Source organism: Neofelis nebulosa, chromosome 10 (assembly GCF_028018385.1).
Source record: "Neofelis nebulosa isolate mNeoNeb1 chromosome 10, mNeoNeb1.pri, whole genome shotgun sequence".
Taxonomy (NCBI): domain Eukaryota; kingdom Metazoa; phylum Chordata; class Mammalia; order Carnivora; family Felidae; genus Neofelis; species Neofelis nebulosa.
Window position 1 is genome coordinate 107515109 of NC_080791.1, and position 25578 is coordinate 107540686.

The 25578-nt window shown below is 56.8% G+C and overlaps 3 protein-coding genes and 1 long non-coding RNA gene across 17 annotated transcripts; 3 read left to right on the forward strand and 1 right to left on the reverse strand.

The window, feature by feature from the left end:
- Nucleotides 1–776: 776 nt before the first annotated feature.
- FERMT3 (FERM domain containing kindlin 3) lies at nt 777–19589 on the forward strand. The gene is made up of 15 exons (XM_058689410.1): nt 777–921; nt 1498–1670; nt 4497–4730; nt 4960–5079; nt 5166–5334; nt 5558–5660; nt 16343–16450; nt 16612–16746; nt 16833–16882; nt 16975–17099; nt 17302–17408; nt 17544–17777; nt 18132–18256; nt 18759–18900; nt 19053–19589. Exons 2-15 carry the CDS (start codon nt 1511–1513, stop codon nt 19230–19232), a joined length of 1992 nt encoding a protein of 663 aa, XP_058545393.1. The 5' UTR covers nt 777–921; nt 1498–1510; the 3' UTR covers nt 19233–19589.
- Nucleotides 5699–8579, forward strand: LOC131488076 (uncharacterized). The gene is made up of 2 exons (XR_009250071.1): nt 5699–5972; nt 6486–8579. It is a non-coding gene; the product is annotated as an uncharacterized LOC131488076 (long non-coding RNA).
- On the reverse strand, nt 19577–22457 carry TRPT1 (tRNA phosphotransferase 1). Of its 4 annotated transcripts, none has more exons than XM_058689424.1 (8): nt 22365–22457; nt 21909–21992; nt 21574–21655; nt 20544–20713; nt 20280–20454; nt 19996–20052; nt 19810–19920; nt 19577–19695 (listed from the first exon to the last, which is right to left on the reverse strand). In XM_058689424.1, the coding sequence occupies exons 2-8, from the start codon at nt 21981–21983 to the stop codon at nt 19604–19606; spliced, it is 762 nt and encodes a 253-aa protein (XP_058545407.1). In that variant the 5' UTR covers nt 21984–21992; nt 22365–22457; the 3' UTR covers nt 19577–19603. The 4 variants fall into 4 exon arrangements, with proteins under 4 accessions (XP_058545407.1, XP_058545409.1, XP_058545406.1 ...); XM_058689426.1 differs by having other exon boundaries at nt 21909–21995; nt 22365–22456; XM_058689423.1 differs by lacking the exon at nt 22365–22457 and having other exon boundaries at nt 21909–22341.
- On the forward strand, nt 22427–25093 carry NUDT22 (nudix hydrolase 22). Of its 11 annotated transcripts, none has more exons than XM_058689422.1 (6): nt 22427–22498; nt 22840–23337; nt 23715–23793; nt 24287–24384; nt 24523–24616; nt 24933–25093. In XM_058689422.1, the coding sequence occupies exons 2-6, from the start codon at nt 22943–22945 to the stop codon at nt 25041–25043; spliced, it is 777 nt and encodes a 258-aa protein (XP_058545405.1). In that variant the 5' UTR covers nt 22427–22498; nt 22840–22942; the 3' UTR covers nt 25044–25093. The 11 variants fall into 11 exon arrangements, with proteins under 11 accessions (XP_058545405.1, XP_058545401.1, XP_058545397.1 ...); XM_058689418.1 differs by having other exon boundaries at nt 22433–22498; nt 23695–23793; XM_058689414.1 differs by having other exon boundaries at nt 22468–22565; nt 23695–23793.
- Nucleotides 25094–25578: the final 485 nt, after the last annotated feature.

Consider the following 25578-nt stretch of genomic DNA (forward strand, 5'->3'; position numbering starts at 1 on the left):
GTCTCCTCTCTCTCTTCCTCCCCTACTCACGCTCTGTCTCTCAAAAATAAAGATTAAAAAAGAAAAAAAAGCTTACATCCCAGTGCAGATGATGGGACCCTCCAAGGTCACATCTGAGTAGGGGCCTGACAGGAGGGACCCTTGGGGGTTACTGATCAAGCGTGTCACATGTGGAGGGACAGAGTGGAGGTGGGGTGGGGAGGAGGTGGTGCATGACTAGGGACCAGTTTCTCTTCAGCCATTCCCCTGCACAGCTCTGAGGTTTACATGTTTAAAAACAGGCTCTTGTGGGGGGCCCAGAAAAGAAAGTTGTTTCCCCCTCGGGGTCTTCTTCAAGGGTCTGTGGTGATAGGGGACCTCTAGGGCTTGAACTTGCTTGACCTCCCAGGTTCCTAAATAACCCGGATCCGATCCTTTCAATGGCATGACTTTCTCTCTTGACAGCCCGGTGGTGTTTCATGGCCCAAAGGCCGCCACTTTGTGACAGGCTGGAGATGGGAGATGGCTTCCTACAGGGGACGGTTCGTGCAGGAAGCAGGAGTTGGTGGCTTTTCTGGTTTGAACCGAGCTTCCCTCCAGATGAGGGACACTTTGCGGTGGGGGGGGGGGGGGGGGCAGGGGGCACGGGCCCATTCCTTCCTTGCTTCCTGTGCTCACTGGGAACAAAGGTGGGGCCCCAACTGGAACCCTCCGCATGTTGGCAACTCGCTTCCTGCACCCAGCGCCAGCCCGCCCTGGGGAGGGGCTGAGCCCGCCCCACTCCTGATAAGGAGGTGCAAGGGGCTGCCCTCTGAAGGAAGCTCCAGAGAGAGAGAAGAGGGGGAAGGAAGCACTCACTGATCTGCAGGTGTTTAGACTGAGGCCGGGAGTGGGCGGTACTCCAGCCCCCACACCTGCAGCCCCCAAACCCTAACAGGCAAGGTAAGTGGGGCGGCGGCTGAAGGCCCAGGGACCCTTTCCTTCACCCTCCTATGGCCCCTCTGCCCACATGCCTCTCTCCACGGGGCACTCTGGACTTTCCACCACCCTAAAGAGGCCGTGGCTGGTTTGGGTTGTTTGGATCTGAGCTTTGGGCCAGGATTGGACGTATCTCCTGAACTGGGTCCACAACTCTCTCCAGGGTGGGCAGCTGCCACCCCTCCGGGGTGGGCTTGGGGGCAAAATGGGAGCTGGGGAAGCAGAGAGGGGTTGTGCCGGGCGCTGGCTTCAAGCTGAGTGATCTTGGGTGAGCCCCCTTCTTACTTTTACCCGGACTCAGTCTTCCTATCTGGAAGGTGGGAGCGGGTCGGACAACACCAATTCACCTAAACCACCGGTAATGGCGAGGGGGCCTGAGGCTTGCCTGCAACAAATTGGCACCCGTGTCTTGGACCCGTGATGCTGCCATGACATACTGGCCGCCTGTCCAGGTCACCACGGGGCCCCCTGGACTTGAACACGGGCAGCCTAGCAGGCCCCGGCACCCTGCCCACGTTGCCTCCTTCCCACCCTCTGTAGAGTCGCCGCAGCCATGGCGGGAATGAAGACGGCCACCGGCGACTACATCGACTCATCCTGGGAGCTGCGGGTGTTTGTGGGAGAGGAGGACCCGGAGGCCGAGTCAGTCACCCTCCGGGTCACGGGGGAGTCGCACATCGGCGGGGTGCTCCTGAAGATCGTGGAGGAGATTAGTGAGTGAACCGCTGCCCCCGCTGCTGACCTCAGCACCATGGGGCGGCTATAACTGGGTCCCTGGGCACTTCCGGGCCATCTGACTGTGCAGCTCTCGATAACCCTGCCGCAGTGACTCAGGCACCACCTTAATCATCTGGTTCCAAAAAAGACATTTCCCCAACTTCCCCTCCCTCCCGCAGTCTCCCTCCCTTCCTCCCACCCTAGCTGGTTCTGCTAAGTCCCCAGGGAGCAGACCTGGCCCCAGTCCGTTCGCCCACTCCTAGGGGCAAGAGGGGCCTTGCCCGGGCCGAGGCAGAGGTGCCATTCAGGGTCTGAGGGGAGACCAGGCCCGCTCCCATACCCTCTCTGCAGGGCGGAAGCCCTCAGCAGGCTGGTGACAGGCCTGGCCTGGGTGGGAAGGCCCTGCCCCCACAGGAAGTTACAGCACAGCAGCCTGTGGTACCAGGCAGGCGTGGAGAGGAGCGGGGCTAGTGACACGGGGGCTTCTCGTCCCCTTCCCCTGTTGGGGAGAGGGGCTGCCCCTTCCTGGGCGGGCAGCAGGCACACCCCCAAAAGGCAGAGCGGGAAGGCAGGCCCATGATCGTTTCAGCCAGGAGACCTCTGGGGCCTGGGCCACCTGCGGGTAGTAGGGGGGGAGCGGGCAGGCTTCCTCAGACCCAGCCACCCCATCACGTGCAGCCTGGGAGGCAGATTAGTTGGCTTGTGGACGGACGGGCCCCCCGCCCCGGGGACAGCCTGGCCACAAGGCTGAGGTAGCGGGGGGCTTCCAACAGGCAGCGCCCAGGAGGCTGTGAAAGCAGAAGTGGGGGACAGAGGGTCCCTCAGGAGACTGGGTGTCAGACCAAGAGGCCGACGGGCCCAGGCTGAGCCAAAGCAGAGGGGGCGAAGAGACGGGGCCCCAAGGGAAGACCCGGTCGGCTTCCTGGCGGGGCACGCGAGCATTGCAAGAGGCCTAAACGAGTCAGTCAGACAGACGGACAGGCAGACCTGATCCCTCCACCCACTGCTGGGCCCACCGGGGAAAATCCCTTCGGCTCCTGTCCCCCGCAACGGGGACATTGTCCCCAGCCCTCCTAATCCCGCTCATTCCTTAGTGTATCAATGTCTTACTGGGGCTCAGTTCAGCCAAACCCCGTGCCACCTGGAGTGTGGCCCGGCAGGTGAGACTGACCCCACAGCCGCCAGGACAGGGGGAGAGACAGACGGCACAGGGGCTGGAGCCAGGACAGGGAGACTGACTCCCCAGGAGAGTCCCGACAGGGGGCCCATCACCGGGAGGGCAAGGAGTGATGTTGGAGCATGGGGGTGTTCCGAACTGGGGCCTCCAGGCCAGGGAGGACGCCCGGAGCGTGACCAGAAGAGACTGGGGTGGTCGCCGGTAGGAGCTTGGACTACCCCGGAGGTGGAAAGTGGCCACCGAAGGGCCTTTCAGTGGCTAAGGCTCACAGGTGGACAGGCCCCTCAGGTAGGGGGTGGGCTGGAGGCAGGGAGACAAGGCCTCTTACCGTGGGCAGTGAGCCTGGGCAGGAGGGTGAGATTGGCATCGATTAAGTGCGGAGGCTAAAAGTGAAAGAGACAGAGCTGAGGCCTGGCAGGGAGGTCCTGTCACCCGTGCTGAGAAGTCAGCAAGCGGGGAGAAGAGCCTCTGTCCAGCTTCAGGCAGAGTGAGTTTCACCCACCACGAGTGCTTCGGAGTCGCCGCATTTCTGCCCCAGAGGCAGGCGCATGGCCTGGTGAACAAGTTTCTGGAGTGGCCGAAGCCGGTGGGCGTGTGGGTTTCTGGCCTGGGGCACAGGGCAGGGCCTGACCCTGAGGTGCCGTGACTTTGGGGATCGGAGCAGGAAGACGAAGCTGTGGACTAGACGAGCCCCGGGAAGAGGCCGTGGTTAGGGAAGGACGGGGACCTGGAGCAGGGAAGGACGGGGGGCAGGCCGGGATAAAAGGGCCAAGGAGGACAAAACACGAACCAAAGGCAAGAGGAGATGGGGGAGTGGGTGCCACAAAGCCAAGAACAGAGCGAGAGCAGAGGCTCAAGCGTCTTGAGAGGTGGGCCAGATGGAGCCAGAGAATCTCTTGCATTTAAGCAGCTCTGTGACACTAAGGAGGGAACTGGAGGGAGGGCAGGGGCCAGTGCGGGTGGAGAGGGAGACCTGCGCCGCTGGTGAGGAAGGACTGGGCACGTTCTAGAGGGCTGGGCCCATCCCCTGTGCTCACCACACCTCAGCTCGCCGTCCTGGAGGGAGACGCGTCCCCTGTCACCAGCTGCAGCACGAGAGAAGTCTTCACATTTCTGACCGTATCCTCCCTCGTTGGCATTCACGTGCCTGCGTCAAACGTCACAGACGCCGCGCAGGCGTCGTTCGGTGCCCACGGGCTCGGAGTGATGACTGCCCACATCTCACGAACTAGAAAACTGCGGCCCAGAGAGGTTAAGGCCTCGGCCAAGGTCACAGAGCTCGTAACCAAGAAATGTTTCCGGAGTGCCCGCTGCCGCGTGCCGGGCGCGGTCCCAGGCTCCAACAGGGCCTCTGCCTCCTGGGTTCCCAGGAAGGCCGGGGAGGTGCTGGATGGGGGGTGGGGGAGCCCAGTGGGCTGGAGGCACTAAGATCGGGGCACCTGGATCTGGGTTGGGGGGCTTCCCCTGGGAAGTGAGGTCGCGACTGAGCCCAGAGAAATGAGCAGGGTCAGCCAGCAAAGAGCTATTCTGCTGTGACCTCAGTCCTAGGCCCGCCCTTGCCTTGGGCCGGGGAGGGACCGCGCTTGTGCTCAGCGCCGGGCGCCTCCGTGGCTGATGCACGTCCCCTTCCCCCGTGCCCCCACAGAGCGCAAGCAGGACTGGTCAGACCACGCCATTTGGTGGGAACAGAAAAGACAGTGGCTGCTGCAGACCCACTGGACGCTGGACAAGTACGGTATCCTGGCTGATGCCCGCCTCTTCTTCGGACCCCAGCACCGGCCCATCATCCTGCGGCTGCCCAATCGCTGCGCCGTGCGCCTCCGGGCCAGCTTCTCCCAGCCCCTCTTCCAGGCGGTGGCTGCCATCTGTCGCCTCCTCAGTGAGTCCCCTGCTGCTTCCCCACCCCCCACCCCCATCCTCCACCCTGCAAGGTCCTGCGAGGGGCCAGGTCTCCCTGCTTTACAAGGCCCGGTCACTGTCACCTTGTCCTTACGGTCCTGTTCCCTATCCCGCCTGCAGGGCTGTGACCTGCCCCAAAGTACCCAGGAGTGGAGCGGGAGGTCACGGGGCAGGTCCCGGGCCCCTGCTGAGGTCCCAGCTCCCCTCAGGTATCCGGCATCCTGAGGAACTGTCTCTGCTCCGGGCTCCTGAGAAGAAGGAGAAGAAGAAGAAGGAGAAGGAGCCGGAAGAGGAGTTGTATGACCTGACCAAGGTCGTCCTGGCTGGGGGTGAGCACAGACAGGCGGGGCAGGCGGGGGGCTGGGCACCGGCGCCGGGGCCCCTGAGGCCTGTTTGACCCCGACCTGCCCTCCAGGCGTGGCACCTGCGTTGTTCCGGGGGATGCCAGCCCACTTCTCAGACAGTGCGCAGACCGAGGCCTGCTATCACATGCTGAGCCGGCCGCAGCCACCGCCGGACCCCCTCGTGCTGCAGCGCCTGCCTCGGCCCAGCTCCCTGTTGGACAAGACCCAGCTCCACAGCAGGTGCACGGCTGGCCGGGTCTGCGCCCCGGAGCCATGTCCCCTTGTGTCCGGGCTCCCACCTCCAGGTCCATGCCCTCCCCTGTATCCTTACCCCAAATCCATACCTCCTGTCTCCGGGCCTTTCTTATATGCGTGCTTGCCCCCAAGCCCCCTGCCCAGCCCCCACCACGCCCCGGAACCTTTCCTGTCTCAGCCCTGACCTCTGCCCTGTGCTGTGGGCCAGGTGGCTGGACTCGTCGCGGTGCCTCATGCAGCAGGGTGTCAAGGCGGGGGACATGCTCTGGCTTCGCTTTAAGTACTACAGCTTTTTCGACCTGGATCCCAAGGTGAGCTGGGTCTGGGGCGGGGGGGGGGTGGGGGGGGGCTGGGTCGATGAGACATGCGGATTTAGGGTCGGGGGTCTGGGCTCGGGGAACGCGAGAGACTCCGAGGGCGTCTGCCGATCCACACTCCTGTTTATTAGTTCCGCCAACAAGGTGCTGAGCCGGGACCGACGTCAGGCCTGTCTCTCAGGGGGCTGTCAGGCAGGTAGTGACCGCAGAGCAGTGTAGACAGCGGCGAGTGCCCCCAGCAGCCTGCTCCGGTGGCAGATACCTGGCACCTGGACTCAGAGAAGGCTTCCTGGCAGCGGTGACGCTGTAGGTTTGGGTGGGCAGGGGCGAGGCTTGGCGGGCAGGGGCTGCGTGTGTCTCCCCTTCCTTGCCTGCCGTCCCCACTGGCGATCGACGGGCTCCATGCGTCCCTCTCAGAAACTGTCAGGCCCCCACACGTGCTCCCTTACCTGGGACCCCTTCTCTTGCCCCCCCGCCCTTTACTGCAGAAATTCTAAATGCTGTTTTCAGTGTCCTTGCTCCCCGGACTCCTGCCTCCTGGTTCCAAGTCTTTCCTATGGGTGCTCCTGGACTCCCTCTCTCTCCTCAGCCAAATCTGTCCTAGCGTCTTCTGTCCCCATCCACACAGTGGAAGCACACCTGCTGTTTGTCCGCTGCTCACTGGGAGCTGGGGTGAGGCGAGCGGGGGGGAGGGGGGGGGGTGTCTCCAGATGTCCTGTCCGGGTTCCCCCGGTCTCCTCCTGTCCCCGCAGCCTCTGGGGGTCAGCAAGCCCAGAAACTCACTCCTCAGCTATCCTTATCCCCCTTTGCCCATTACAGCTCACAAGTGCGTCATGTCCAGCATAGACATTGTCCCCTGAGCTCTAGACTCAAGTGTCCAGGTGGCCCCACTCTGCTCACAGACCTGCCTGAACAAAGTCCTGATTCCCAGCCTGCCCGGGACATCCTCCCACCTTTCATGGAGTCGTTACGAAAGGCCGCACTTACACCATTCTGGATCCTTCCCTTTCCCTCCCTCCCACCTCATCCATCTTTGCATCCGGTTCATCAGTCCCTTGAATGAAAATCCCAAACCACCTGCTTTTCGTCTGTGTCACGTGGGTTGGCGCACTCCCCACCCTCCACACCGCACCTAGAATGAGCATACCCTAGGGGTCAACTCACTCCTATGGCCGCTTACGCCCCACCCCCTGCCCAGCCCCCAGGCCATTGCCTGATCTGGTCCCTGCGCACCTATCTGTCCCCCTTCCTCCCCTCTACACTCAGCCCCTCCCTCTCCTGGGGATTTGTTGTTTCCTTCTGTTTCTCCTGCCTTCCTTTCCTTGAGCGGTTTCCATAATTCCATCTCCTTTATATTAGTTTATTTAGCTATACTTAAAAACTTTTTTTTTTTGAAGTTTACTTATTTATTTTGAGAGACAGATAGAGAGTGAGCAGGAAAGGGCAGGGAGAGAGAAAGAGAGAGAATCCCAAGGAGGCTCCATGCTGCCAGCGTGGAGCCTGACCCTGGGCTCGAACTCACAAACCGTGAGATCATGACCTGAGCCAAAACCGAGTCGGACGCTTAACTGACTGAGCCACGCAGGCGCTGCCCCACCCCCGCCAAAAATTTTTTGAGTGGTTGCTTTAGGGGTTATAGTACACATACACTATTCCATCCAATAATATTCTACCACTTCTGCACGAGAACCTGACAACAGGACGGTTGTATGTCCCCTCCCAGCCTCTATATTCTCGTTATCACATTCTTGGATTCTGCTTGTGTCAAAGCCTGCAAGACATTGCCATTCTTGTCGTTGCTGTCATTATGACGGCTGTGTCGAGAAATAATCCACATACCATACCATTGGTCCATTCAGAGTGTATAACCCAATGGTTTCTGGTACATTCACAGAGCTGGGCAGCCATCAGCACATTCTGTAACATTTTCATCACCTCCTCCAAAATCATCCCCATCAGCAGTCCCTCCCGTTTATTCCTGACCCTCAAGCCCCAGGCAACTCCTAGTCTCCCTTCTGTGTCTCTAGATTTGCCCTTTGCAGAAGTTTCATATACATAAGATCTCACAGTGTGTGGCTTTTTGTGACTGGCTTCTTTCCGTTGGCATCATGGTTTCATGTTTTAGCGTGTTTCGCTGTTTTATTCCTTTTTATTGCAAAATGGTATTTAAAAAAAAAACAACTGTAATGTTTATTTTAGAGAGAGAGAGAGAGAGCGCACACATGAGCAGGGAGGGGCAGAGAGAGAGGGAGACACAGAATCCGGAGCAGGCTCCAGGCTCCGAGCTGTCAGCACAGAGCCCGACGCGGGGCTCAGACTCACGAGCTGTGAGATCGTGACCTGCGCTGAGGTCAGAGGCTTAAGCGACAGAGCCACCCAGGCGCCCCGCAAAATGGCATTTCGTTGCGTGGGTATGCCACATTTCATTTATCCATTCAGCAATCACAAGATGTTTCATTTCCCCCCGCCCACATGTTGGCTATTAACGAATGATGCTTCCGTGAATATCCACGTACAGGTTTTTTTGAGCGGTCGTATCTTTTCATTTCTCTTGGGTGTACATCTAGGAGTAGAACGGTTGAGTGGCCATCACTATTATTTTTTACTTTAACCAGTCAGTCCTTTTTTGTGAAACTTTGTGTTTTGTGATAGCTGGAGATTCCCCCCAGGCAGGTTGGGAGAAATGATACACAGAGGGGCGCCTGCCTGGCTCAGCTGGTGGGGCGTGTGATTCGTGATCTCGGGGTTGTGAGTTCGCACCCCCCCGGTTGGATGTAGAGGTTACTGAAAAATAAAATATTAGGGGTGCCTGGGTGGCTCAGTTGGTTGGGCATCCAACTCTTGATATCGGCTCTCTCAAAAGAGATACACTTTTGAACATAAATAAATAAAATAAAATCTTAAAAAAAAGAATCCCCGAGATCCTAGATACCTGGGTACCCTTTCCCCAGTGTCTACGGACAGTATCAAAACCAGGATGTTGACATCAGAATAATCAAGATTCAGTTCCATCAGCCAGCCGTCCTGTAAAGACATTTTTAAAAATATAGCAGTCTTTTATTTCTGCCCACACATTCACCGTTCCCTGTCTCTTTATGCCTGTGCATAGATACAGATTTCCAGCTGGTATCATTTTCCGTCCGCCCGAAGGACTTCCTTGAACATTTCTTGTGGTGCTTGATCCAGTGCTGACGATTCTTTCTCAGCTTCTGTATGTCTGAATAACTCGTTATTTTGCCTTTGATTGTGAGAGCTCGGTGTAGAGTCCTTGCTTGACAGTTTTGTTACTTAACGGCACTCTGAAGAAATGTCCCCACACCGTCCTGCGGCTTGCGTGGCTCCCAGCAGGGTCCCCTGTCATTCTTTATTCATGTGTATGTAATGTGTCTTTTTTCCTGACTACTTTTAGGATTTTTGAATCACTGCCTTAAAACAACGGGACTATCATGTGCCTTGGTTCCCTTCAGGTTTCTCATGCGTGGGGCTCAGTGAGCTTCTTGTATCTGTGAGTTGATAGTTTGTGTCAAATTTGAAAAATTTTATATATATATATATATATATATATATATATATATACATATACATATATATATTTTTTAAACATTTATTCATCTTTGAGAGACAGAGAGAGAGCATCAGCAGGGGAGGGGCAGAGAGAGGGAGACATAGAATCGGAAGCAGGCTCCAGGCTCCGAGCTGTCAGCACAGAGCCCGACGCGGGGCTCGAACTCACAAACCGCGAGATCGTGACCTCAGCCGAAGTCGGACACTCAACTGACTGAGCCACCCAGGCGCCCCAAATTTGAAAAATTTCGCAGAGATTTCTTCCTGCCCCCTCTCTTGATGAGATTCTAACTATATAAACTATTGGACTACTTAGGATTGTCCCACAGCCCACTGATGCCCTGTTCGTTTTTTTTTTAGATGTCTCTTCAAGTCTTATTTTAAAAAAAAAAAATTTAATGTTTCTTTATTTTTGAGAGAGAGAGACAGAGAGAGACAGACAGAGCACAAGCAGGGGAGGGGCAGAGAGAGAGGGAGACACAGAATCCGAAGCAGGCTCCAGGCTCCGAGCTGTCAGCACAGAGCCCGATGTGGGGCTCGAACTCATGAACTGTGAGATCATGACCTGAGCAGAAATCAAGAGTTGGCCACTTAACCAACTGAGACACTCAAGCGCCCTCTTGCTATATCTTCAAGTTTACTGATCTTTTCTTCTGCCACATCTAATCTGCCGTGGATTTCATGCCTAGAAGTTTAATTGTGACCTTTTTAATAGTTTCCATGTCTCTCCTTAACATGCTCCTGGTTTTCTCTACCTCCTTCAACACACGTGATATATTTATAATAACTTTTCCTGATTGTTACCTACTCATTCTATCATCTGTCTCATTTCTGGATCTGTTTCTATGGACTCCTCATTATGAGTTGTATTTTTCTGCTTGTTTTCATCCCTGGTCATTTTTTTTTTTTTTTAATGTTTATTTATTTTGGAGAGAGAGAGAGAGTGAGGAGAGGAGGGGCAGAGAGAGAGAGAGAGAGAGACCCAGAATCCTTAGCAGGCTCCAGGCTCTGAACTGTCAGCACAGAGCCCCGATGCAGGGCTTGAACTCACAACCCCGAGATCAAGAGTCATATGCTTTGCCAATGAGCCAGCCAGGCGCCCCTGTTCTCGTTTGTTTTTAAAACAAAAGTTTAAAAACAACGTTTTCTTATAGTGCACAATTGTTATATTTTATTTTCTTATTTTTCTATTAATTGTGCACAGTTAGAAGAGAGACCCCCTCCCCACATGGCTCTCTGGATATTCTCTACGTGGCTGTGGCTTCTCCTTTGGGGTGGATCACGTTAGGTAATCAGTCAGCGTCATTGTTCCCTTGGAACCGTAGAGTGGGATCCCTGCACAGCTGCTGTCCTTGGACTGCCCTTGTCTATTTCCTGGGAATTCCTCTACTGGACTTCTTGGTTCCTGAATCTTCTGTGTTCCTCTGTTGACTCGTTCCTTCATTTTTTTTTTAATGTTTTATTTATTTTTGAGAGAGACAGAGACACAGAATCCAAAGCAGGCTCCAGGCTCTGAACTGTCAGCACAGAGCCCGACGTGGGGCTCGAACTTATGAACCACGAGATCACGACCTGAGCTGAGGTCGGATGCTTAACTGACGGAGCCACCCAGGCGCCCCTCACTCATCATTCTGAATGAAACATATATTTCGGCAGCTTCCCCTAACCTGATAAAGGCGTTGAAATCCTGCATGTCTGAAAAGTTCACTACTCTGCCCTCACGTGTGTGATAGTTTGGCCAGGTGTAGAATTCTAGGTTTGGAAACATTCTTCTGCCACATCTGAAGCCACCTTCCCCTCATCCTTCTGGTTCTCGGTGTTACTATTGCGGAGTCTAGTGCCATTTTTATTTTAGTCCTTTCGTATGAGACCTTTTTATTTTTTCTTGGACGGGGAGGGGAGGTACCAGAAGCTTTTAGATCTTCTCTTTATCTCATGATGCTTTGACATCTCTTAATACTATGTCCTAGTAAGGATCTATCTTTGTTGACTGACGTGCACACTTGCGGAGCCCTTTCAAGTCAGAAACCTGAGTCTTTCAGTTCTGGAGAAATACCCTAAATAATCTCAATCATTTCCTCCCCGCGAGTTTTCTGTTCCTTTCTGCTGGAACTCAGTCGATATTAGACCCCCTGGATTGATAATTCAAAGAAAACAACGTAGACATTTATCGTGTCTTTCTCATTTTTTAAGGTTCTTTCTTTCTTTCTTTCTTTCTTTCTTTCTTTCTTTCTTTCTTTCTTTCTTTCTTAAATGTTTATTTTTGAGAGAGAAAGAGACAAAGCATGAGCGGGGGAGAGACAGAGAGAGAGAGAGAGAGGGAGTCATAGAATCTGAAGCAGGTTCCAGGCTCTGAGCTGTCAGCACAGAGCCCAACACGGGGCTCGAACCCACGAACCGTGAGATCCTGACCCAAGCCAAAGTCAAATGCTTAACCGACCGAGCCACCCAGGTGCCCCTAAGATTTTTTATTTTTAAGTAATCTCTACACCCACTGTGGGGCTCAAGCTCACAATCCCGAGATCAAGAGTCGCACACTCTACCAACTGAGCCAGTCAGGCGCCCCTTGTTCTTTTTTTTTTTTTTTTTTTTCAACGTTTATTTATTTTTGGGACAGAGAGAGACAGAGCATGAACGGGGGAGGGGCAGAGAGAGAGGGAGACACAGAATCGGAAACAGGCTCCAGGCTCTGAGCCATCAGCCCAGAGCCCGACGCGGGGCTCGAACTCACGGACCGCGAGATCGTGACCTGAGCCGAAGTCGGACGCTTAACCGACTGCGCCACCCAGGCGCCCCAGTTGTTCTTTGTCATTTCTAAGTTTGTTGCCTTTTTGTTTTACTTTCTGGACAGTGCTTTGACTTATCTTTCAAATGATGTGTTGAATTTTTAATTTCTGCAACTACCCTTTTACGTTCTAAGAGCTCTTGTCTTCTGAGTGTTCCTTTGTAAAGTTTTTTGGTTTTTGTTTTAGTATAACATACTTTTAGAGCAATGTACAAATGTATCCAACACATCAAGCAACAGGACTTTACCAGCCCCCAGAAGCCTCCTTCCTACCACTTCCAGGCAGTATCTCCCATGGTTGGGGCGGCACTAAGATTAATCCTAACACGATAGATGGTTTTGACTGTGTTGAAATCTACATCAATGAAATCACGCAGTTGTCTGGCTGTTGCCACTCAGCATTATGTTTGTATGATTCACATGCTTGTATGTTACACATAGTTGTAGCCTATTCTCTCTCATTGGTGTGCGACGTTCCTTTATGTCAATATACCCCAATTCACTGTCCGTTCTACTGCTGATGGGCATTGCACAATCTCCAGATTGAGACGATTATGAATAAGGATGCTATGAACATTCCTGTAATGTCTTCCGGTGAACATGGGCACACATGTCTGCACACATTTCTCAGCAGGTGCATGAGAATGTCCCTTGTTCCACAACTTTACTGGCACTTGGTATTTCCTCTCTTTTTTTTGTGGTAACCATTCTGGTAGGTGTGTAATGGTCCCTCGTATGGTTTTTTTGCTTCTCTGTTGTTGTTTTTTTAACAGCTTTACTTAGCTGTAACTTACATGCCAACAAAATCACTCAGTGTAAGCATGCAGTTCGATTATCTTTAGCAAATTTACACAGTTGTGCAGCCATCACCACAATCAAGTTTTGAGGGAGGTATTTCATCACCCCAGAAATTTCTCTAGTGCTATTTGTAGTAACTGCCCCTCCCACACCCAACCCCAGACAACCACTATGTGCTTCCTATGTGACTTTAATTCACATTTCCCTGATGACTAATCAGGTGGAGCCCTTTTTCATATGGCTACTAGCCATTTGGATATCCTCTTTTGTCAAGTTTCTGTTCAACTTTTCTTTTTTTTTTTTTTTTTTGACAACTTAAGAAAAATTTTTTTTTATGTTTATTTATTTTTGAGACAGAGAGAAACAGAGCATGAATGGGGGAGGGTCAGAGAGAGAGGGAGACACAGAATCGGAAGCAGGCTCCAGGCTCCGAGCTGTCAGCACAGAGCCCGACATGGGGCTTGAACTCACAAACCGTGAGATCATAACCTGAGCCGAGGTCGGATGCTTAACAGACTGAGCCACCCAGGCGCCCTTTTTTTGACAACTTTTAATGTTGAATTGCTTATCTTTCCTATTGCTTTATAGGAGGTCTTTATATATTCTGTACATGAGTAATACTTTGTCAGATAAGTATATTGTGACTGTGTCTTCCCACCCCGTGCTTTGCCTTTTCATTCTCTTGATGGTTTATTTTGATAAAAAGACCTTCCTAATTTTAATATAATCTGCCTTCTATTTTCAAATATTTTTTTTTTCTTTTATGATTGATATCTTTTGTGTCCTGTTTAAGAAATCTTTTTTTTGGGGGGGGGGGTGCGCCTGGGTGGCTCAGTCGGTTGAGCGACCGACTTCAGCTCAGGTCATGATCTCACAGTTTGTGAGATCTCTCTCTCTGCCCCTCCCCTACTCATGCTCTGTCTCTTTCTGTCTCAAAAATAAATAAACATTAAAAAAAAAGAATATATATATTTTTAATTCCAAGATCACAAAGATGTAGTCCTATTTTTCTCTAAAAGCTTTATTGTTTTTTTTTTTTAATGTTTATTTATTTTTGAGACAGAGAGAGACAGAGCATGAACGGGGGAGGGGCAGAGAGAGAGGGAAACACAGAATCGGAAGCAGGCTCCAGGCTCTGAGCCATCAGCCCAGAGCCCGACGCGGGGCTCGAACCCACGGACCGCGAGATCGTGACCTGAGCTGAAGTCGGACGCTCAACTGACTGAGCCACCCAGGCGCCCCAAAGCTTTATTGTTTTAACTTTTAGTATTTAGATATGCAGTCCAGCTGGAGAGACAAGTTGACCAATGGAACCACAGAGAGTCAGAGAGAGACCCATACGTTTATATTCCCCTGACTTAGAACAAAGGGGACCCCAGGGTCACTGGGAACGGATAAATGAATCAATAAATGATACTGGGTCCATTGGATACCTATATATGTATTTTTAATGTTTATTTATTTTAAGAGGGAGTGAGGGAGTGAGCATGAGCAGGGATGGGGCAGAGAGAGAGAGAAAGAGAATCTCAAGCAGGCTCCACATCCAATGCTGAGCCCAACACAGGTCTCGATCTCATGACCACTAGATCACGACCTGAGCTGAAATCAAGAGTCAGATGCTTAACCGACTGAGTCACCCAGGCGCCCCAGGGTACCCATGTTAAAACAAACAAACAAACAAACAAATATCCACATACAAATACCAATTCCAGCTGGATTGCAGTCTTAATTACTAAACCTTTATAATTATGCTCCTTTTAAACACAGCATTCTGTCCTTGTTTTAGGAGCGCAGCATTTTGTCTTTCTAAGGATTTTGACCGTTGAAGTTTTCTTCTGCTCCCTACTGATTTCATTTCCTCTAAGCTCTTTCTCTGCTGTTCATCTTGGTCCCTGTGGTTGACGTCAGCAGCTTCCCTTACACGCGGGTGATCCCTGCCTGCCCTTTCGTGGTGAGAGGCAAGGCTCCGGGAAGCCCCTGAAAACCCTGAACCGGTGAATAGAGCTTGGCACTCGGGGGGCTTCCTGGGGGCGCTGGGGTAAGGATGCCGTTTTTTGTAAGGGGTTTCTCTTTGGCTCGTCAGTTTCTCAGCTGTGAACCCTCTGATCTCCCGACTGGGAACAGAAGGCTCACTGCCAATGTCTTAGGCGACCGTGGGACTTGGGGGAGTCTCACCTTTCAGAACGTCAACTTTCTTCATCTGTTTCGAGCACAGTGCCGTCCCTCGCCCAGCTGTGCCTAGACTGTCTCTGGCTCACCATCGCCAGAGCGTAAATCTCTCCTCTGCCAGGTGCCTGGCTGTCACTGGGCTGCAGGGAGTGGGGGCACCGGCTCCTTTCAGACCCCTTCTGCCGTCCTCACGGCAGCCCACCCTCACCTCTCGGCCGGAGGATCCCGGTGGGGAGCCTGCCAGGGGCCGCCACGTGCCCTGGATGCCTCTGTCCGGATCTGTGTTCTTTTTGCTGTTTGTTTTCTGCCTATTTTCAGAACTCATTAGTGCCTCTACCGCAGAACAGGAGAGGGGAGACGGGTAAGCAATCCCGGCTCTCTCTCTCCCCGTAACTCAGTTCCCGTTCCCATTTCTGCTTTCCATCTTCCAAAACGTCGTCCGCGTGCCTCACCTGCAAGGATTCCCGCTCCCTTCGTCCCTTTGGGTTGACCCTTTTTACGCCTTTGCTGTCAGTTGTGGCGGGTTGCAGGGGGACCATGGGCTTGGTCTTCTGACCCGTGAGTTTTGCAGTCCCTGTTCCTTCTTTCTGGAAGGTTCTTCCTATCACTCTTCCCGTCAGTGGCCCGTGGCCATCCTTCAGGCCGCAGGGCAGTCCGACATCTCCTCAAGGACAACTCCCCTGAATGCTTCCTCACGAGGAGCTCCATGCATCCCAGTTCCATCCTCTGTCATCGCCATCGTCCTCGTGGTGCCCTTGTCCAAGGGCACGAGTGAAAGGCCCCACGGAAGCTACTTCCTTGATTGCTTTTATCGAAGTCTTGAATCACCTTACTCATTCATTGATTGGTTTACTCGGTCCCCCTTCTGCCCCCACAGGCACGCAGTAGACACGCAGTCGACGTTGGTCCGGGAAGCTTTTTTTTTTTTTTTTTTAATTTTTTTTAATGTTTATTTATTTTTGAGACAGAGAGAGACAGAGCATGAATGGGGGAGGGTCAGAGAGAGAGGGAGACACAGAATCTGAAGCAGGCCCCAGGCTCCGAGCTGTCAGCACAGAGCCCGACGCGAGGCTCGAACTCACGGACCGTGAGATCATGACCTGAGCCGAAGTCGGACGCTTAACCGACTGAGCCACCCAGGCGCCCCTGGTCCAGGAAGCTTTACAGAGAGATCGGTGCCACTTGCCCGGGCAGGCCATACGGCTGGAGTTGGGGGTCTGCTGCCCGTGTGGGGCCGCTAGGCGAACTTGGCACTGTGCAGGGGGCAGGGCTGGAGGCTGAGGCTCAAGGGGTCGGGGCGCACAGGATGCCGGGGGCACTTGGCACCTGACCAACCCAGCCTCCCCCACCCCTGCCGCAGACGGACCCGGTGCGGCTGACCCAGCTGTACGAGCAGGCGCGGTGGGACCTGCTGTTGGAGGAGACCGACTGCACCGAGGAGGAGATGATGGTGTTTGCAGCCCTGCAGGTGCCCGGCGGGCCAGGGGACCTGGGGGGCCGGGGCGCGGGCCAGACCCAGGGCAGGGAGGGTCTTCCGGGGTGGGGCCCCGTCTTCGGGACGCCCCGCTTAGGGCCCTGTGGGCTCCTGGGCTGCCCACCCAGCCCTCCCTGGCCATGTGCCCCACCCAGTACCACATCAACAAGCTGTCCCAGAGTGGGGAGGCAGGCGAACCCGCCGCCGCAGACCCCGGGCTGGACGACCTGGACGCGGCCCTGAACAACCTGGAGGTGAAGCTGGAGGGGTCGGCGCCCACAGACGTGCTGGTGAGGAGGAGCCCGGGTCGGGCTGGCGTCGGGGTCAGGGTCGCGTGCGGAGACCTGGCCCTCCTCTGACTCCTCTTCCCCCCCAGGACAACCTCACCACCATCCCAGAGCTCAAGGACCATCTCCGGATCTTCCGGTGAGTTCGGGCCCAGGGTCGGCAGCGCCGCTGGAGGGGGCCCAGTGTGGAGACGGAGCACACAGCCTGTCACACACCTGCCTCACCCTCAGGCCCCGGAAGCTGACCCTAAAAGGGTACCGCCAGCACTGGGTGGTGTTCAAGGAGACCACGCTGTCCTACTACAAGAGCCAGGAGGAGGCCCCGGGGGACCCCATTCAGCAGCTCAACCTCAAGGGTGAGTGAGGGCCGCCGGGCCAGGACGGGGACAAGGGCAGGAGCTGGCTGGGGGCCCACCTGGCCCACCTCAGTTTCCCCCTCGGGGTAGAGGGAAGATACCTCTGTCCTGAGGCACTGTGCTGGGCCGGCATTCTCCCAGGGACCTCTCAGGCAGGCCCCCCCTCCCCCAGCCTCCTACCCACCCTTTCGTCTCCCTCTAGGCTGTGAGGTAGTCCCCGATGTCAATGTCTCCGGCCAGAAGTTCTGCATCAAACTCCTAGTACCCTCCCCCGAGGGCATGAGTGAGATCCACGTGAGGTGCCAGGATGTAAGTGAGGGCCGGGCAGGGGTCAGCGCCGGGCCGAAGCCGGAGTGGGGCTGGGGACAGGGCCGGGGGGGGGGGGGGGGCCGAACCAGAGCCCGGCGAGCCCCTCACCACCCTCCCCTGTTCCTCGCACCCCAGGAGAAGCAGTACGCCCACTGGATGGCCGGCTGCCGACTGGCCTCTAAGGGTCGCACCATGGCAGACAGCAGCTACGCCAGCGAGGTGCAGGCCATTCTGGCCTTCCTCAGCCTGCAGCGGACGGGTGGCGGGGGCTCAGGCAACCACCCCCAGGGCCCTGACGCCTCTGCCGAGGGCCTCAACCCCTACGGCCTTGTTGCCCCACGCTTCCAGCGGAAGTTCAAGGCCAAGCAGGTGCCAAAGGAAGTGGGTGGGGGGAATGACCACGGCTTTTACCTGGCTACCCTTGGCCCCTGGATCTCCACACAGCCTTCCTCTAGAAAGCCACGTGCTCACTCGTTCCTTCTCCTACCCTTGTCCTTGAGACGGAGCATGCTGGTCCCCACCCCCTGGGAGGGGTCACGGCCCGGCTGCCCGAGTCCACCTCAGGGCCTCAGCAACTGTCTGCTGAGTGGTGCGAGGGCGCCCAGTGGAGGCCCCGCACTGGGCCCCGCCCCCGCTCCAGGCTCAGCATCCGGTCTCCCTGATGGGGACAGGTGGGGGGTCTCAGGGACTTCGGGGCCGCCCCTCACCAATGTGGTCCCGCAGCTCACCCCACGGATCCTGGAAGCCCACCAGAACGTGGCCCAACTTTCGCTGTCCGAGGCCCAGCTGCGTTTCATCCAGGCCTGGCAGTCCCTGCCTGACTTTGGCATCTCCTATGTCGTGGTCAGGTACGGGCCCCGCCCCAGCCCCCCTCTGCCCTCCCCTCCTGCCTGGAGAGGGGCACCCCCAAAGCCTCCCTTCCTGCTCTGTGCGGGCGCCCCCGCAGCAGACACCAGAGCAAGAGACCAGGCCAGGAGGGCAGGAGTCCCAGCTCCTGTCCCAGCTCTGCCGCAGCCCGGTCCCTCTTGAGGCCGCGGTCCGCTGCTATGACACGGAGTGCCCTCTGCCCGCTTTCCCAGCCTGCAGAGACAGCCAGGCAACAGATGACGACGGTACCCACAAAAGTCGTTACCGAAAGGCCTGGACACTTTGCCTGAGGCCGCCAAGAATGCTAGTATAACGATTAGATCAGTTAACCCTCGTCTTCCAGAAGAGGAACTCGAGGCTCAGAGAACCTAAATGACAGGAGCACAGCGTGCTCCGGAGCACAGCACCGGGCTATCTGGGGGGGCTCTGGGGCCCGTGCAGGGCAGGGCTCTTGCTCACACTCTGTCCTCCCCGGGGAACTAGGTTCAAGGGCAGCAGGAAGGATGAGATCCTGGGCATCGCCAACAACAGACTGATCCGCATTGACTTGGCCGTGGGCGACGTGGTCAAGACCTGGCGCTTCAGCAACATGCGCCAGTGGAACGTCAACTGGGACATCCGGCAGGTGGGCCAGGAGTGAGGACCGGGCGGAGGCAGGGCGTGGCCAGGGGTGGGGCCAGACCGCAGCGGCCAGGCCAGACCAGACCCAGCCAGGGCAGGACCGGGGCTGCTCTCTTATCCCACCCCCACCAGCCCCTCTGACCGCTCACTCTGCAGGTCGCCATCGAGTTTGATGAGCACATCAACGTGGCTTTCAGCTGCGTGTCTGCCAGCTGCCGCATTGTGCACGAGTACATCGGGGGCTACATTTTCCTGTCGACAAGGGAGCGGGCCCGCGGGGAAGAACTGGACGAGGACCTCTTCCTGCAGCTCACAGGAGGCCACGAGGCCTTCTGAGGCGTGTCTTATTGTCCCCACTTTGCTCACTACCTGCTCTGGCCACTCCTAAGCCCACACCCTCTCCAGACAGGCACTGAGCTGGGCACGCTCCCCTGCTGTCAGCTGGCTTCGTGCAGACCGGGGACCTAACTGGACCAGACTCTGCCATCCCCCGGGGGGCTAGAGAGGGTGGGCTATGAGCTCGTACGATGCCCACCCTCTCCTTGTCCGAGTGGCCGAGACCGACACCCCCGACCTAGCTGTAGTCCTGAGCACATCAAGAAGCCCGGCTGTAGCTACAGGATAATTCATGGTTTCCAACTGGAATTTCTGTTTTGTCATCTTTCTACATTCCTTTTTTTTTTTTTTTTTTTTTTTAAATAAATATTTTATTGTTGGGTCATCCTTTTTCCTCTGGCGCTGTGCTTGGGGCCACGCTGACGCTCGGTCTCTTCATCACCAGCCAAGGACAGGGACTTTCCTGAGACAGACAAGAGTTGGTGAGGGAAAGGGAGACCTCAGTCAGCCTGGGGCTGGAAGCTGGCAAAGAGGAGAGGGCAGAGGGCACAGGAGGGCGTAGGGTGGTGGTTCTCACGGGTAGGGCGTAGCTGCAGGGCCTCCTTGAAGTACTTGGGAAGCAGGAAGCCATCGGCGTTCCCCGGAGTCAGGATCACTCCGTTGGCAGAGCGGAAGAAGGGGACCCCGTCTGCAGACAAGGCCGGAGATGTGACTCATGCCTTCTCTGAAGCCCTAGGGCAGTCCCTGCTGTGTCAAGACTCACCTGCCAGGGCCAGGGGCCCATCGATGAACACGGCCACTTCGCAATTTGGCCGAATGCCTGTGGAGACAACTGGAGCTGGGACCTGGGGCGCTCGGGGTGGCAGTCTCCAAACTTGGGCAGGCTCAGTGGGAGGTCCCGGGCTCGGTACGGGGAAGGGGTTACTGCCCCATGCAGAGTACATAGTGGCCTCGGACAAGAGGAGCTATGCCTGGAGGTAGCTTGATCCTTGGGAGAGGGACCTGATGGGAGAAAGTGGGTGGGAGTAGCTGGGGAGGGGCACTGACCACTGATGACACCGGGGTCCCCAGGCAGTCCTGGGGCCAGGTGGATATGTGTCCTTCCCCGGCAGGACAGGCCCTTGAGCAGGATGGAAGGCCAGTGCCGCCAGAATGTGCCATGGACGAGCGTCAGGGGCAGGGCCTGGGGGGTCTCCAGGGGCATCAGCTCCAACTCAGGTACCTGGGACGAGTGGGGGAATAGACAGCAGTGAGACCCCCTCACAGGCAGGGGTCCCACCTGGCTCTCCCACGTGTCCCCTTAGCCCCCACCTGCAGGGAGTGACCCTGATTGGCCCGGATGAGAGGGCCAGTGCTGGGGTCCCCTGGCTGCAGGGCGAACCGCTGCTTCTGGTTGGTGTCCACCACGCGCCGAACATCCTCAGCTGAGAAGCCGCAGAACTGGGGCAGCTGGAGGAGGGCATCCAGGGGCACGAAGCCATCTGCAGACAGGCAGGGTGCTCAGGCCTGGGTCAAAGTTAAGAGGGGGAACTCCAGGCAACCAGAACAGAGCCTGGGCCTGGGGGAGGGGGGTCCACAGGGGCTCATCCGTGTGACCTTCTGGCGCAGATAGGGAAACTGAGGCCCGGCAAGCAAGATTTGCCCAAGGTCACAGCGTGTCCGCCACGGCTCCCGGGGGGAAAAGGAGTCGCCGCGCTCCAGGCTCGCGGGTCTGCCCCGCAAAGCGGGCCTGAGGAGGGGGCCGGGCGGGCGTTCAGGCTAACGGGGCAGAAGCTTCTGAGCAGGCCAAGACAGAGCTGGGAGGAGGAAGACAGAGACTGGCAGGCTCACCAACTCCGGTGGTGGCCCAGCAGCCGACCCTGAGGGCCCCGGAGCAGGGAGCGGCCAATGAGAAGCCGAGGAAGAAGGGGGCAGGCGCTTCTGCTTCAGGCGAAGGGGCGGCCCTTTCTGGGCCTCAGTTTCCTCCACTTACATGGGAATGGGATCTGCCTCATGGAGGGTCACAAAGATAAAGTGACCCTTTTTAGCACAGTACCCTTCCCAGAGTGGGTACTCAATAAACACCAGTTACTTCAATACCCCCTAGTGCCCACTCCTGGGGTAAGTGTTTATTGGGCCACTGCACCACAGGTATCACCAGGCATGGCCTGGACAGAGGGTCCTCTCCCAGTTTGCTCCAGACATGATATTGGGCTCTGGGCCTCGGGGTTCCCTGAAAATGGAGAGGATGTGCCCTCTGTACTGTCCCCATAGGGCCATGGGGTAGGACAGCCACAGATAGGCTCATACTGCTCCCTCCCTCCAACCACTCCTCACCCCAGTCTTTAAGACTCTCACTTACCAGCCCTCATGGGAAGCCCCAGCTTCAGGGCCCCGTGACGCAGAGCATAGGACAAAGCCTTGGACAGTTGCACATCTCGGTCCTGTAAGAGCCCAGAGGTGGCCCCTGGTCCCTGTAGTGCTCCTGCCCTGCTGCCCACCCTGAACTCTGAGTGACCCGCTGCAGAGGGAGACCAGAGGGAGAGGAATCCCTGTGCTCTCTGGGAAGAGTATGACCCATCAGCGCTCACTCCCATCCCCCCAGCATATTCCAAGGAGCCAGGGCTGAGTCCTCCTCCTTTACCCTCCCACCAAGAAAGGGGGCGGGGTGGGGTGGTGAGGGTGGAGGGGGCGCACCTGTTCCCGGGGTCTGTGAGCCCTTCTACCCCTGGGTCCTGCAGCTTCCTGCCTCCTTCCTCCAGGGGAGTTCATGGCTAAGACCTGCTGGGTACAGTGATAATGTGGGGACTGTGTTAAGGACCCTTTCATGTCCCCACCCTGCCCAGCAAGTCACAAAGCCTCAGGATGTGAGAGCTGGGACGGGGCCATTCAGCTCATTAAATTCACTTCCCACCCCCAACTCCCTCCTGCAAGTAGGGAAACTGAGGCCCGGCAAGCAAGATTTGCCCAAGGTCACACTGTGTCCGCCACGGATCCCGGGGGAAAAGGAGCCGCCGCGCTCCAGGCTCGCGGGTCTGCCCCGCAAAGCGGGCCTGAGGAGGGGGCCGGGCGTTTAGGCTAACGGGGCGGAAGCTTCTGAGCAGGCCAAGACAGAGCTGGGAGGAGGAAGACAGAAGAGACTAGCAGGCTCACCAACTCCGGTGGTGGCCGAGCTCCCGACCCCGAGGGCCCCGGGCGCAGGGAGCGGCCAATGAGAAGCCGAGGAAGAAGGGGGCGGGCACTTCCGCTTCAGGCGAAGGGGAGGAGCCTGCGGGCCGCGTCGGCCGGTGAGTGCCGGCTGGACGTTTGAGCTTCCGGACCCCGGAAGGGGTCCCGGCGCATCAGAGGTTGAAGGCAGGATCCTGGGTTTGGGAGAAATGGGCATAAAGGGGTGGCTGGACCCAGGACCTCGGGGTGGTTGTGATGCGCGTGAGTCCCAGGGATGTCTGGCTGCAGGGACCTCCGGGCTCTTAGGATAAGACACTTTACTGCCCAGGGAGTGGTCAAGGGGGTACAGAAGGGCTGGGGGTACACCTCGGGAGGACTGTGGCAGAGGGGGCCAGCTGCCGGGGCCAAGGGTCTCTGTGGGGCTCTCAGGGTGACAAGCCCGGCTGTGTCCTCCCCCCAGAGCTGCCCCGTCCAGACTATGGACCCTGAAGTGTCCCTGCTGCTGCAGTGCCCCCCAGGCGGGCTGCCGGAGAAGCAGGTGCAGGCTGAGCTGAGCCCAGACTATGACCGTCGCCCACTACCAGGAGGGGACAAGGCCATCGCTGCCATCTGGGAGAGCCGGCTGCAGGCTCAGCCCTGGCTCTTTGACGCCCCCAAGTTCCGCCTGCACTCAGCCATCCTGGCACCCACTGGCTCACAGGGACCACAGCTGCTCCTGCGCCTGGGCCTTACTTCCTACCGAGACTTCCTGGGCACCAACTGGGCCAGCTCAGCTGCCTGGCTGCGACAGCAGGGGGCCACTGACTGGGGCGACAAGCAGGCCTACCTGGCAGACCCGCTGGGGGTTGGCGCCACACTGGCCACTGCAGATAACTTCCTGGTCTTCCTGCGTCGCTCTCGGCAGGTGGCCGAGGCACCTGGACTGGTGGACGTGCCCGGTGGGCACGCTGAGCCTCAGGTGAGATGCCAGCCTGGGAGCAAAGGCACAAAGACTCAGTTCAGCTTTGTTTTCTTCATCCCTCAAAGGGGGGATTGGCCTAGTGCTTCTCTGAAAGTCTGCTCAGGGCAGCACCTCAGCCTCCCCACTGACCCTTATCCCAGGCCTGTGGGAAGCTAGGGAATGATGGGGAGGGGTGGGGGCTGGGGGGCAGAGGACCTAGCTGGATTTCTGGTTTTCCATCTGCAAAAGGTGGGCCCGAGTCGGGGGGTCACCAAGACTCAACTCTGTGCCCAACCAGGCCCTCAGGGCCAGCAAATATGTGGGGAGGCAGGCTGGGAAGAGACGGGGATAGGGGCTGAGCCTGACCTCTCCCAGGCCCTGTGCCCTGGTGACAGCCCCCTGCACAAAGACCTCCCGGGGGAGCTGGTGGTGCACGAACTCTTCTCCAGTGTTCTCCAGGAGATCTGTGACGAGGTGAGTGAGGAGGGGTGGCCCCGGCAGGTGGGCAAGAAGGGAGGGGGTAGAACATACCAGAATTCCACAGGTGTGGGCTGGCGGGAGGGTCTGCAGGCATCTGGCATTGAGGAAAGAGCTTGGCTTTGCAGCTAGACACAAGTGGAGTGGAATTCTAGCCCTCGTTTCTGCGTGCCTCGAGCTCTTCCCCTTTACAAGGAGAACAACGATAAATGTCTTGCCTATTTCCACCCACCACCCCGTTTGTTGAAGAGAGGAGTAAACGAGAGTCCCGGTCACAATGAACTTGCCTTGGGTGGCCTTGAGCGGTTGGTTGTTCGATATCTCAGGTTCTGCTTTCCCATCTGTAACATGAACATGCCCGGCCTCTGACATTCTGTGATTCTGGGCACTTGAACTGCAAGCTGTAAAATGCTGTGCAAGGGTAACGTTCTCCCTTGAGAGGGGCAGGGATGGGGACACTGGGCACTGACTGGTGGACCCCCTGCCCCAGGTGAATGTGCCGCTGCACACCCTGAGCCAGCCACGGCTATTGGGCATTGCCCGCAATGAGACCAGTGCCGGCCGTGCCAGTGCCGAGTTCTACGTCCAGTGAGTGAGCTCTGGGGTGCAGGGTCCTGGGTCCTGGGGTAGGTGGGTGGCTGAGGGGAATGGCTGAGGCAGCTGGGGTTCCACAAGGACCCGCCAGGGTCTGGGCACTCCCCAAGCCACTCTCATGTCCTTGTGCAGGTGCAGCCTGACTTCTGAGCAGGTGAGGAAACACTACGTAAGTGGGGGAGCTGAGGCCCACGAATCTACAGGAATCATCTTTGTGGAAACACAGGTGTGAAGGAGCAAGATGTATCTTGCTTGGACGAGCTGCTGGTGTTGGGGCTTGTGTAGGCCTGGTGATCCATGGCTGTCTCCCCCGGGGGCTGGGTCAGATGAAGCCGCCAAATCTTAGAGCTTTCCTCCAGGGCCACAAGACTTCACTGGGGATGCCCTCAGCGCAAGAGAGGTCCAGGAACGTCTTCAGCCTCCTTAACGTGTCTCCCTAGGGACGGTGAAGTGCAGAGGGTTCTGAGGCTCAGGAACACTGGGCACGGCCCCTGCAAGAGACCCGAGGGCTGGAAGTAAGGGGGTTTACTTTCTCCCCACAGAGCGTGCGGAGGTTGCAGGAGACCGAAATGTGGGCTGAGCTCTGCCCCTCGGCCAAAGGCGCTATTTTCCTCTACAACCAGGTCCAGGAAGTCCCACCTGAGTCGCCCTAGTCCCCAGCCCTATCACAACTTGAAAGACAATAAAGGACTTTATTCTTGGATCCCATCGGCATCTGCTGTTTTCATGAGACAGAGAAGGGGCGCTGGGAGAGATCTGGGTGTGCGAGAGAGACGGGGCGAGTGTCCTGGGGAGGAAAACAAAAACAAAGAAACCCAGCCTCAGTTTTTGCCGTCTGCAAACTGCGATGAGGGCCGTGCCTCCTTGCCCAGGCTGTGGTGAGGGTCCGGGTCTCCTATAGCTGCTTTATAAAGGACACCTCGGTGCAGAGCAGAGTAACAGGTATGTTCCCGGGACGAAGCCACAAAAGCGGGGCGGACAGCCTCACTGAGGACGGCAACGCCGGGGTCTTTCCGCGGGTCCGCGGGCCTCGACCTCGTTGGGTGGGCCCGAGGCGCCAAAGGCCAATGGGCGTGCGGGGGTGGGGCCTTCCGAAGCAGTCCCGGCCTTCCGGCTTGGTGGGCGTGGCCCGGGTGTCTAGGCCAATGAGAACGTGGGGGTGGAGCCTGACTAGGCGCAGAGACGGCC